This window comes from Vigna unguiculata, chromosome 1 (assembly GCF_004118075.2).
Source record: "Vigna unguiculata cultivar IT97K-499-35 chromosome 1, ASM411807v1, whole genome shotgun sequence".
Lineage (NCBI taxonomy): Eukaryota > Viridiplantae > Streptophyta > Magnoliopsida > Fabales > Fabaceae > Vigna > Vigna unguiculata.
The window spans coordinates 15,597,443-15,609,989 of NC_040279.1; the positions used below are offsets into that span (position 1 = coordinate 15,597,443).

A 12,547-nucleotide genomic window follows, 5' to 3' on the forward strand; every position below is an offset into this window, starting at 1 on the left:
ATGTTTGTAACTTGTCTTTCATTATTATATTCTATTATTTTACTACATTGTTTTTCTCTTTCTTCTTTTTTATTCTAATTTCACGTAAAGGCTTGGGGTTGACTTAATTTAGGTTGCTTTGGAGTCATTAGCATGTATATAAAGAAGATCATTGGTTTCATTATTTAGTTGTTTTTTTTTTATATACTTCACAGTGTTGGTGCAACCATAATGTATATCTCTTTTATCTTGATATATGCATTCTCCAATTGGGTGGTAAGTGCTTGTGTGTTTGGAATATTGGGTTGTATGTTCATGAAGTTTAGGTGGTGGTCTGAGGATAATTTACTAGTGCAAAATAAGCTTTTTATACCTACATTATTATACCTGTTCAAATCCATCAGGTATAAAATAAGAGGCGGATAAGAATTTTGTAAATAATATGAGATTTTTTATGCCAATTATACTTTCAACCGGTATAAAAATTAATGCGATGGCATTTTTGTAATATTGAAAAAGACTTTTATACCGGTTATAACTAAAATTGGTATAAATTTCGTATATATAAAAATATATATTATTTTTTTTAATTTTTGAAAGAGATACTATACTCGTTGACCTTGTAACCGGCACAATATGTTTCCCATTTCCCATTTCTTTCGATAATTTCTTTTCCTTAACATGGCTCTTCGTTTCCAACGTAGTTGATTGTTTTGTCGCTCCCACTTCCCGACACCCATCGTCACTGTGCGAACTTGCCGCCACCGTGCGAAGCCGCTACCACCGTGCGAAGTGCCGTCACCGTGCGCGAAGTCGTCGTCACCGTGCGCGAAGTCACCGCCACCGTGCGAAGTCACCGCCACCATGCGAAGTCGCCTACGAAGTCTCCGTCACCGTCGCGTGTTGTTTCTGTGCTCTTCGTCTGCTAGCATCACTGGTGCGAAGTCGCCTACGAAGTCACTCCTAGTCTGTGTCGCCCTCACTGTCCATCTCTTTTCTCCTTTTGAAGGTCAGCATTTGAACCCTAACCACGCATTACTGTTGTTTTGTTGAATGAGTGAAATTGGTAGGTTTGTTCCTTTACAGGAGTTAAGTGTGATCGATGTTGGAGTGAAAACGGTCAAGGTTAGCTTTTAGTTCTCGTTAATCCCTTCATGAATTTTGTCTCTGTACTTTCTTGCTCTTATTTAAACTTGAGTGTTCATTTGTTATTTTTGCTTACAATTGATTCAAGTCATTAAACTTAGTCAATTTACATTACTTGGTAGTAATCTTTTCACACAATGCTTCCATTAAAACTAATCAATTTTCTTTTAGCGTATCTATCTGCAATGAACACCTTAAAATTGGACCCACCCTTTTCATTGCAAACAAATGTACCACTAAGATAAGAATCACAACATTGCTTTTGTTCCGTTCTTTGTGATTAAAAATAATATTTGTTTACTTTCATCATGAAAAAGGTGTTTGATTTCATTAGTCAATTCTTGCCAATCTAATTCATTCTCATTGAATTTTGCACATTACTCACTTTGCTGTCATGCATTTTAACTCGGCATTCATGTGTTTTTTCTGATATTGTTTATAGCGTAGTTCTTTGTGCCTATATGTCATGCTTTAGGATAGCCATTTTAGTTTTAATTGTCATTTACACTTTCTTATTTTAAAAACCCCACAATCTTTGCATTTCATTCTCTGACAGACTTATACAATCAACTACTTGACTCATGTTTTCTTGGATTGATACCTTGGTTGACCTTATACCACATTACGGGGTAACCTCAGATTTTGTTTGAATCTGAACGCGATAAAGGGTTCAACACTTGCTTTCTTGTAATTGCATCAATGTCCTTTCTTAACATGGGGATGTATCATAGAAATTCTTATTAATGTCTTTTTAAGAGTGTCAGTTATCTAGCATTGAGCTTAGTTCAATCTTTCAGATGGCCAAGTTGAGAAAATTAGTCTCTGTATTTAATTTGGATTGATGCATGTTTATGTACCATGGCATTTTGTTAGGAAGGGAAGAGGTCTTGTGACGAATGTAGAATTATATAGTATGACACTCTTATTCAAGTGTTCGTTAATTGTTAAGTTTTTTATTCATACTTCTTATATTTCCTTTTATCTTAATTATCAACACCATTGCTTGTGTGGATGCCTTGATAATAATTTCTTAGAGAAGAAAATTCTGCTACTACTATCTCATCCTGCAAAATTTTAACACAGTTTCATTTCCATGTGGTATTAAACTTTCTTTCTTCCAACACGTGTTTACCGTACACCAATTTCAAAATCAAACCCTCTTTATCTTATAACGTGTAAAGAAAGGTCATATACTAATATTGAACTATTATTAGTCTTTTAGTTGACATAAGTCTTCTTACAGAAGAACGTTCAAGTATCATAACTGACATGTATTTTTATGAATGGCTTCATCTTACCAAAATTTGAAATGGCTTCATATATTTTATGTATCATAACTGTTGGTTGGTGCATTTCTTAATTGATATTTCCAATCTTGTTAAATTTAACATGCATGCAGATTCCATATATTTTATGATTGCATTATTAGGAAGCTTGTTATGAGAAATTCTGAAGCTTTATTTCATTAACTTTTAAATATGGCAGGGGTTGTTGTCAGCTTTAAAAGCATATCTGACAAAGATCTGGGAGCTCTTGTAGAAACACTTTTGTTTTTGTTTTGCAAAGGTTTTCTTTCTTGGGAAGACTTCTGGATAGGTAATATCGATCTTCTATGTATACAAAATGTTTGCTACTGCATCTCCTACTTGTTTATATCTTTTAATATGGTTATTGTTTATATCTTTTAATATGGTTATTGTATATATAATTAACATAACATTTGTATTCAATTAATTGTTACAAACTAGAAGATTGTTCAATGCTTTACATGTCATCTACAAGTGAATTTGTAATCACCAAGTCAGGCTGAATCAATAATCTAATGTTAGTAGTAATCTAATTTAGGCAACAGATGACTTCGGTGATTGCATTAATGCAGATCTTAAATATTGGACTTAGATGAAAAAAAAGAGAACATTTTCTAAAAACATGAGACATAGTTGATTAAGGAATTACTTAGGAGTTGTACTGCACAACCAGAAAAATTTAATCACAATTCAGCTATATCAGTGCTGGTTATTAGAGGGAAAAAAATCACATGTCTGAATAAATAAGCATGCATGCAAAAAAGAAAGAGTCCAGATTCTAACTATATGTCCATGATGATGCTTTTTGCTATATTTTGCAATTCGCAACTGGTTGCACATATTCGTAGTTTATGTTTCATGAATCAATATTCGGCTGTTGATATAATTGTTAGTGTGCTGCCTTGTGTTTGATGTCGTAGTTCTTTGTTTCTGGCAGAGACTGCTTGTTTCTTCTATAGAACTGTTTACTACATGATTTTCTGCCCTATTTTGTATAATGATGTAGTGATGTAGTCAAATGAGTTGTTATGTTATATTAAATGATGGTAATGTTGAGTTCACAGATTGGACTACGTGTTTGGCTGTTTCTGAGCTCTAACCAAAAGTAGTGGTGTTAATTTATACACACAACAATGGATCGGAGTTGGATAAATTTTTTACGCACAACAAATGAATATGAGAACGGAGTAGAAGAATTTCTTGAATTTGCAAATATGAATGTTCCGGATAATAATGGAAAATTCTACTGCCCCTGTGTTAATTGTTTGAATGAGAGAAAACTGCCAACTGACGTTATTCGGGAGCATGTTCTTTGTGATGGTTTCTTAAAGAGCTACACAAAGTGGATATGGCATGGTGAATTAATAGACATGCCAAGTGTAGATGTGTCTGAAGTAGAAGAAGTTGATCTAGAGATGGATGATCGAATGGAGGAAATGATTCGTGATATTGGACATGATTCCTTTCAACGTGCAAATGTGTATGACAATTTGTGCAATGACGCAGAAAAACCTCTGTACGCAGAATGCACTAAGTATACTCGATTGTCAGCGGTATTAAAATTGTTCAATGTGAAGGCAAGAAATGGGTGGACTGATAAAAGCTTCACGGAATTACTTGAGTTGTTGAGTGACATGCTTCCTAAAGGTAACACGTTGCCAACACGCAATTATGATGCGAAGAAGATATTGTGTCCGATGGGTATGGAGTATCAAAAAATTCATGCATGCCCAAACGATTATGTCTTGTACAGGAAGGAGTTAGCCATGTTACATCAATGTCCACGATGTGGGGTGTCACGATACAAACAGAAACATAGTGAGTTTGAATCATATAGTAAGGGTCCTCCGGCAAAAGTTTTGTGGTATCTTCCTATAGTTCCACAGTTGAAACATTTATTCAGCAATGCAAATGATGCAAAACTCATGAGATGGCATGTAGATGGACGTACAACAGATGGCCATTTGAGACATCCGGCAGATGGTTTGCAATGGAAGAAAATTGATTCCATGTTCCCAAATTTCTCCAATGATTCAAGGAACATTAGATTTGGACTTGCTACAGATGGAATGAATCCATATGGTAACTTGAGCAGTAAACATAGTTCATGGCCTGTTCTATTAGTGATTTATAATTTACCTCCTTGGTTGTGCATGAAACGCAAATATGTTATGTTATCCTTGATGATCTCGGGTCCAAGACAACCAGGAAACGACATTGATATTTATTTAACCCCATTAGTTGAAGATTTGAAGATGTTATGGGAGGAGGGTGTTGATATGTTTGATGGGTACACTAGTGATTCATTCAAGTTGCATGCCATGTTATTTTGTACAATCAATGACTTTCCAGCATATGGTAATTTAAGTGGATATAGCACTAAGGGTCACAAAGCATGCCCTATATGTGAAGAAGGCACATGTCACCATCAACTACAACATGGAAGGAAAACAGTATACCTTGGACATAGAAGATTTCTTAGTACAAACCATCCATATCGTAAATTGAAGAAAGCATTTAATGGGTGTCAAGAAAATGAATTAGCTCCAATGGTTTTAAGTGGATCACAAGTATATGAGCGTGTGAAAGACATTGGGGATGTGTTTGGAAAGATGAAAAATAAAGGCACTTCAAGCAACATGTGGAAGAAAAGATCAATTTTCTTTGATCTCCCATATTGGAGGGTGCTCGATGTGAGACATTGTATAGATGTTATGCATGTAGAGAAAAATGTGTGTGATAGTATTATCGGAACACTCCTCAATATTCAAGGCAAGACGAAAGATAGTCTAAATGCTCGTTTGGACTTAGTTGAAATGGGTATAAGAGAACAATTAGCTCCACAATCACATGGTAAGCGAACATACTTGCCTCCAGCATGTCACACATTGTCTAAACAAGAGAAGAGAAGTTTTTGTGAGATTTTACAAGGTGTGAAAGTTCCACTAGGTTACTCTTCCAATTTTAAAAGACTTGTATCCATGAAAGATCTAAAATTACTTGGGTTAAAATCTCATGATTGTCATGTATTGATGCAACAACTTCTACCAGTGGCTATTCGAGGCATATTGCCTAAGAATGTTAGATATACCTTAACAAGATTGTGCTTCTTTTTTAATGCAATATGTAGTAAGGTTATCGATATTGAGAAGTTGGATCAGTTAGAAGATGAGGCTGTACTCATATTGTGTCAATTGGAGATGTACTTTCCTCCATCATTCTTTGATATTATGGTCCATCTAATTATTCATTTAGTCCGAGAAGTTAGAATTTGTGGTCCAGTATTCTTACGATGGATGTACCCTATTGAACGATACATGAAGATATTGAAAGGGTATGTAAAGAACTAATATCGTCCAGAAGCATCAATTGTTGAAAGATATATTGTAGAGGAAGCTATTGAGTTCTGTACAGACTACTTATCACAAGTTGAAGCTATAGGGGTACCGAAGTCTCGTTACCATGAAAGAGGTGCTGGTAAGGGTACTCGAAGTGCAAAAGTTATAACTCTGAGTAGAGATGAAGTTCTCCAAGCACATTTATATATATTGAATAACACTAAAGAAGTCATCCCCTATTTAAGTGCTCATAAAGATATTGTGAAGAGAAATAATCTACGAATGTCTCAAAAGTGGGTCATTAATGAGCATAACAAAACTTTTTTGAAGTGGTTCAAACAACAGGTTCAAAATGACAATACAACTTCTGATACATTAAATTGGCTAGCAAGTGAGCCAAACTATGATGTCTTATGCTGGAGTGGGTATGATATAAACAATTATACATTTCATACAAAAGACGAAGATGAAAAAAGCACCACACAGAATAGTGGAGTAATGGTTGTAGCTGAATCAATGCATTTCTCAAGTTCAAAGGATAAATATCCGATTATGGCCTCAATGTGCTACTTTGGTGTAATTGAAGATATTTGGGTAATAGATTACACAAGTTTCAGAGTACCTATTTTTAAATGTAAGTGGGTTGATGGTAATACTGGCGTGAAGACTGATGATCTAGGTTTTACCTTGGTTGACCTAGAAAAGAAAGGTTATAGTAAAGAGCCATTCATCATGGCATCTCAAGCAAAACAAGTGTTTTATGTCACTGATCCCGCTAACAAAAGATGGTCAGTGGTTCTCCAAGGCAGAACCATACATTATACTGATTACATTGATGAATTGATACTTGATATTAGCGAAACTCCATCCTTCTCATCAAATATGCCGACCTTGAATGTCGACAATGAAGTAGATGATGTTCATGTCGTACGTGATGACCACAATGAAGGGTTATGGGAGAACATTCTAACTTGACCCATTTATTTATGTGCTCATAAACTTGTGTGTGGCTTTTCTTCACGCTCTTCATCTTTCTCAGTTCAAGTTAATTGGTACATTTTATCCCTTCTTGTTCATTGTTTTAAAAACTACAATTCATGTGGTTCACTTCATCTTTATTTCTTTCATATTCTTCATAGGTGGGTAGGTTCAAAGTTTTGATCTGAAGCCATTACAAACAAGATAACCTAATATCCATTGCTTTCAGGTAACTTTTATATTCTACTTTTTCTATATGATTACGTGAATATTCTTTAAAACCTTAAAGTTGCATATCAATTTTTTATGTGAATATATAGATAGCAGATAGATAAATAGGATGGTAGGTAGGTAGATAATATGAGTTCAACTAAGATTATGTGGTTTAGCCCTAAGATATATATATATATATATATATATATGCTCTAGCTAGTTGATGAAATCAGAGGTTTATAATTTCTGAGGAACACATATTCTGGGAGACAAATTTCCCAGCACAGATAGTTTGGCAAAACATGGGATGTCATGTTTCTCATATTTTCTTTCATGGCTGATGATGATGTAATCATCTTTTTTTATTCACCAGTTAACTCTTTTCTTGTTTCCCGACAGTTTTGTCTTTTATACATAAAACATAATAGAGTATGTTTTAAAGTACATATATTACAAACATGTTTCGTTTTAATATTAGTTATATTGTGTACAAAAATTTATACAAGGTTGTTTTTCCACCATTAATTCCATTTTATGTGGATTCAATATCCTGTATATTAATAATAGTTCTTCTTTTCACACAACCTTACATGCAGCTCTTATTTTTTATTACATAAAGCTGATGATAATGTTAAGAAAGCAAAAAGTATTTTCATTTGCGTATGTAAAGTTCTAATATTTGCATAAAAATCAACGTATGATGGCCCCAATTTCAACTTTTATCCTACTTTACCATTTAATTAAACGCACATAACAGCCTTGGAATCGCCCAGTTTTCCTCCAAAAGTCATGACCAAGGAAAGACGAGACACCTAACTTTATTTCATAATAGCATTCATTACAAAATCTTTCTTTTTTTAAAGCACAAAGTTTCCTTTTTTAAAGCTATCAATAGAGTTTTTCATTCACAAAAATTGAAGTACCATTGTCCTATTTCCAACTTCTAGGATACTTAACCTAAATTTATTAAACATAAGAAAACTTGAAATCCATCTCCCAAATGCAAAAGAAATCCAACTGATTTCTATAAAATATGTATACAATATAAATATAAATATAAATTATAAAATTCACATTTAACACTATGTATTGATATTTATATTGATTATAAATTTTGATGTAGATGCTAGTAATGTAATAAGTGTGTCATATTTTATATAATATGTGTCACATATTGTGCGAGTTATCTTAAAGAACAGATGTAATATATGTGTTTGTATATGATCTGGGTGTAGCGACAACTGTGGTTGTTGAAAAAAGCAAAAGTTAGCTTTTATCTTATTTATTTCTCTTATTCTCTTTTCGATTCTCTTGCAGATGGTTTTTCTTTTGCTGATAATTGAAATGTACTTTTATCTTCGTTTATTAAATTGTTTTCATTGAAGTTTCCAGAATCCATCCAAATAAAGACTTCTCATCTCTTAAGCACATTAGATCCCAGTTGATAGTAAGTACACAACTCTAATCATTTTTCTTGTCTTGATTCCTCTGTTACATCCAATGTAAATTTTGAAATTGATATTATAAGTCTATTGTTCATTATGTATCCTTTTGTCATTCAATTTCATTTATTTATTTCTCAAAATAAAATTTTCAACGACATCATGATCTACACCTGTGCATGATGACAATTACCAATGTGTTTCTAGCCTTGGACTTGTGTACAAATCACTTCAATAGCAAAATTTTTATCCTTTGCTAACAGTTCAAAACCTGTTCATTTACTTATGCTTATATGTTCTAGTTTTAAACTTTTTTACTTGCCTTTCTACATCTTCCCCTAACAAAATGTTCTAGTAACATTTTTATAAATGTCTAAATTGATACGTAAAAATGTTAGCAGTACTTCTTTATAATTCATTTTGAAGAATCATCTGTCATGCTTATTTGTCACTTACTTTTTGACCTACATAGTCACAACTCTCCCCGGTTACTGAACAGTTTTTTGCTAATGCAGCTACAATCTGGCACAGAGATTAAGTTTAGTTTGTGAAATTGAAAAGAAAAGTTATTGACTTGATTTATTATCAGTTTGAGGGAATACCCGAGTTTCATTACTTTTGTTGATGATTCACTGTATTGAGTTTGTGGCTGACTTAGCTGGAGACTAATTGATGCATGTAAATGTTAAATAGAAATTATTTATTAATTTTCACTAACAATTATTTATTTGAATAGGGAAATGCCCGGTGACACACCATTTGGTGACCTTCCACCTTCATAAGGTGGGGACAAGATTCATACATGTACCAAAAAAAATGGTAGGCGTGGAACTAGGTTGAGGGAGTTAACAGTCAGTCGTAGTGCGGATCAAAGATTGCCTATCCAATTTGATATGCAAACTGGTAAAGCTTTGGGAGATAATAGCACAAAATTCACCAGCTATGTGGCCTTGCTTGGTAGGAGCAAGTCATCCATTCTTATAGATGATTGGGACCATGTTCCAGAGACAGTAAAGAATCAGATTTGGCTAAGTGTCCAAGTATGAAATCTTAACTTATATAATTTATTACATACATATAACTGATATTTAACATATGTAATCCATTCTTATTATACAGGTCACATATGATGTCCCAAATAGTAATCTGTTGAGGACGAAATGGATTTCATTTGCTGGGGAACGATGGAAGGGTTTTAAGACGGACCTTACAAGTCGTTATATCTATGGTCCCTTAAGTGATAAAAACCCTTGTGAGAAGTATCCGTTCCTTGATGAAGACACATGGCAGGCTTTTAAGGAAAGGCGATTAAATCCTATCTTTCAGGTAAATTCATATTATATGTAGGTTTAACTATTTAATTGAACATATTTCTAAAATAAATCATTCTTTATACTTTGGTGCTCATAGGCTAAGAGGAAAGCTGCACAAGAGATAGCAAGAAAGAATGTCCACCCCCATAGATTGTCTCGTGGGGGTTATGATAAATTGGAGCAGAAGATGATGAAAGAGGCATCTGCCTCTAATTCCAGTGGGACTACTGTTACTCATCCTCCTCGTCATGATAAATGGAAAAGAGCTCGTCAAAAACCAACAGGGGATTACATATCTGTAGAAACAGAAAGCGTAGCTAGGCGTATTGTAAGTAACTCAAACTAATTTATTTTTAGATGTGTATTAATATATTTTTTTAATCTTAACTTAAAGTTTTTGTGTTGTAGGATGAACTGGTCGAGCAAAGCACACAAGGATCATTCATTCCACAGGGGCGTGAGGACATATTGGCAGTTGCCATTGGTCGTCCAGAGCATCCTGGACGTGTTCGTGGTGTTGGAAAATTTGTAGGCATCCGTCAATTCTTTGGTCCTCCATCAGCTAATCATAATAAAGTAAATATCAATGAGGAAGTTATCATGTCCATCAAAGAAGAAATGAGAGAACAAATGAGGGAGGAAATTAGGGAGGAGATTAAGAAGGAGATGAAGAAAGAGTACTTTGATATGAAGGCACAATTGTTATCATACATGAGAGCAGAGTTAGCCTCTCCCTCAGCCCAGCCTTGTAATCCTCATCAATAACCTTCTATTATTTGTGTAAGCACAAAGGGGAGTTGTGATGTTCCTCTTGAAGAGGCTTCTCTCATTGGTGATGCAGATTACGAGTTGTTCATTGATGATCTCTTGCAGTCCTTGGTGGCTTTAGGTAATTTGTCTAATTATATTGTTTTGCATGTATTTGTTTTAGCCTAACTATATTGTCTTATTTATTTTACAAATATTATTTGGTTACCTTAGGTAAAATGTATGCATTGGGGTCAACCGTACACCATGCAACCATTGCAGATGATATGATGAGAGTAGTGGTTGTAGATGTTCGAGATGCTACTGCTCTAGTCCCAGTGCCCACTCAAGAGGTTAAGACAGTGGGGCAGGCCCCTGGAAATTTTATCCTTTGGCCAGTTAGATTAGCAAAAGTAATTGCAAAGGAGGTAATTGTCCTTACTTGTTTTAATTATGCATTTATTTACATCGGTGTATACTAATGTTATTTAATACTTTAAATATGTATAGCAGATTAGAGTACAAGAAAAGGAAGATGTGAATGAATCATTACCACAACAGACAATTCTAGAACGACTTGGTGCAATGGCAGCGACTATCGCCTTGCAACCTATACAATTAGAAATGCCTCCCCAAGCCACAAATAGGACCTTCAACACCCCTTTTTTTATATGTCAAAAGGATATTTTTGAAGTTCTCTCTAGCACTGATATGTTATGTATATCAGTAATACAACTTTGGTTGTTGTAAGTAAACTTTTATTACTTTTATGAAGTTTGAATATATTCAATATGTTATTCTTATATTATTTATTTTCAATGTTTAAGGTATTTACATCGTAGATGCACTGAGAAGAAGAATGATCACATATATGGATTTATTGATCCTATTGCCATTCAAGGTGTTGGGAATAAAAGTGAAGAGGTTCAAAAGTACCTATTAGAGGCATTTGATGTTGGGAAAAAAGAAGTGTACTTAGCGCCTTATTTGCAGCAGTAAGAATGTCTTTTATACATTAAATTATATTTATGTAGAACTTAATTGTATATAATGGTATTTGAATCTGTAGGGGTCATTGGCAGTTGTTGGTAATTCTTCCTCAGAAGTTTGTTGTGGTTCTTTTGTGTTCATTACACAAGAAGCCTAACACTCTGAAAATTAAAAGTACTTTACAAGCGTAAGTTTTTTTTATTAACTTATTTTTTGTGTTATATAATTTAATTTTACTAAGTTCCATATTAGGCAAAATTTCAATATACATTAAATTTTACAGAGCGGTTGAGGCTCATTCTAGGTTGCAGGGACAACAAATCACTTCTAGAAAGAAGTTGCAGTTCATTGCGCCAACTGTAAGTAGTTAATCTTCAAACTGTTGAAATACAATTATCAAATTTATGACATTATATGAATTTAACTTGTAGTGCTCACGTCAACCGGGAAGCTATGAGTGTGGATATTATACCATGAGGCACATGCATAGAATCATATCCGCAAACATTGTTGACTCATGGGATATGGTAATATGTACAATTTATAAATCACATCTTAAGTATTTATCACTAAAAGATTGTTGACTCAACTATTCATTGTGTAGATTTTCAATGACACATCTCCAATGGATCAAGGAGTCTTGAAGGAAGTTCGTGAGCAATGGGCTTCGTTTCTTTTAAGTGTTTATATAAGATGATGTTAGGTGTTTTATGACTTATATAGTAATTTGTTTTGGAGTAGTATTATATTTTATATAAACATTAGATTCTATTTCATGTATATATTAGATTGAATGAGATTTGTTTTCTGGATGTTTTGGGTTATTACATACAGTATATAAGATGATGTTAGGTGTTTTATGACTTATATTCGTTTTGGAGTAGTATTATATTTCATATAAACAATAGATTCTATTTCAAGTAAATATTAGATTGAATGAGATTTGTTTTCTGGATGTTTTGGGTAATTATATACAGGTTTGGTATGTGGTAAGAAGCATAAACGAATGTTTCATAAAAAAATAATAAATCACTTTTTATACCGGTTAAGGTCATACTTGGTGTAAAATGTGTAATTTTTTATACCGGTTGGAA

The 12,547-nt window shown here is 33.7% G+C and overlaps 2 protein-coding genes and 1 long non-coding RNA gene across 3 annotated transcripts; all 3 read left to right on the forward strand.

The window, feature by feature from the left end:
* The first annotated feature begins 3,565 nt into the window (after positions 1 to 3,565).
* LOC114188698 lies at positions 3,566 to 5,782 on the forward strand. The gene has a single exon (XM_028077302.1). It carries the CDS (start codon positions 3,566 to 3,568, stop codon positions 5,780 to 5,782), a length of 2,217 nt encoding a protein of 738 aa, XP_027933103.1.
* A 728-nt stretch (positions 5,783 to 6,510) lies between these two features.
* Positions 6,511 to 9,708, forward strand: LOC114185701. Its single transcript, XR_003604888.1, has 4 exons — positions 6,511 to 6,822; positions 6,910 to 6,977; positions 9,140 to 9,443; positions 9,523 to 9,708. It is a non-coding gene; the product is annotated as an uncharacterized LOC114185701 (long non-coding RNA).
* Positions 9,709 to 9,817: 109 nt separating this feature from the next.
* LOC114188703 lies at positions 9,818 to 12,150 on the forward strand. The gene is made up of 10 exons (XM_028077318.1): positions 9,818 to 10,044; positions 10,125 to 10,438; positions 10,502 to 10,605; positions 10,698 to 10,891; positions 10,977 to 11,209; positions 11,291 to 11,458; positions 11,533 to 11,640; positions 11,737 to 11,812; positions 11,885 to 11,980; positions 12,058 to 12,150. The coding sequence occupies exons 1-10, from the start codon at positions 9,904 to 9,906 to the stop codon at positions 12,148 to 12,150; spliced, it is 1,527 nt and encodes a 508-aa protein (XP_027933119.1). The 5' UTR covers positions 9,818 to 9,903.
* The last annotated feature ends 397 nt before the right edge of the window (positions 12,151 to 12,547 follow it).

Excerpts from the sequence above, each read along its gene's own strand:
- LOC114188698 (XM_028077302.1), top strand. The coding sequence starts at position 3,566 with ATGGATCGGAGTTGGATAAATTTTTTACGCACAACAAATGAATATGAG.
- LOC114188703 (XM_028077318.1), top strand. The coding sequence starts at position 9,904 with ATGATGAAAGAGGCATCTGCCTCTAATTCCAGTGGGACTACTGTTACT. Across the intron at positions 10,439-10,501 it reads TTATCATACATGAGAGCAGA|CACAAAGGGGAGTTGTGATG; the intron begins GTTAGCCTCTCC and ends TATTTGTGTAAG. Across the intron at positions 11,459-11,532 it reads TTAGCGCCTTATTTGCAGCA|GGGTCATTGGCAGTTGTTGG; the intron begins GTAAGAATGTCT and ends TTGAATCTGTAG.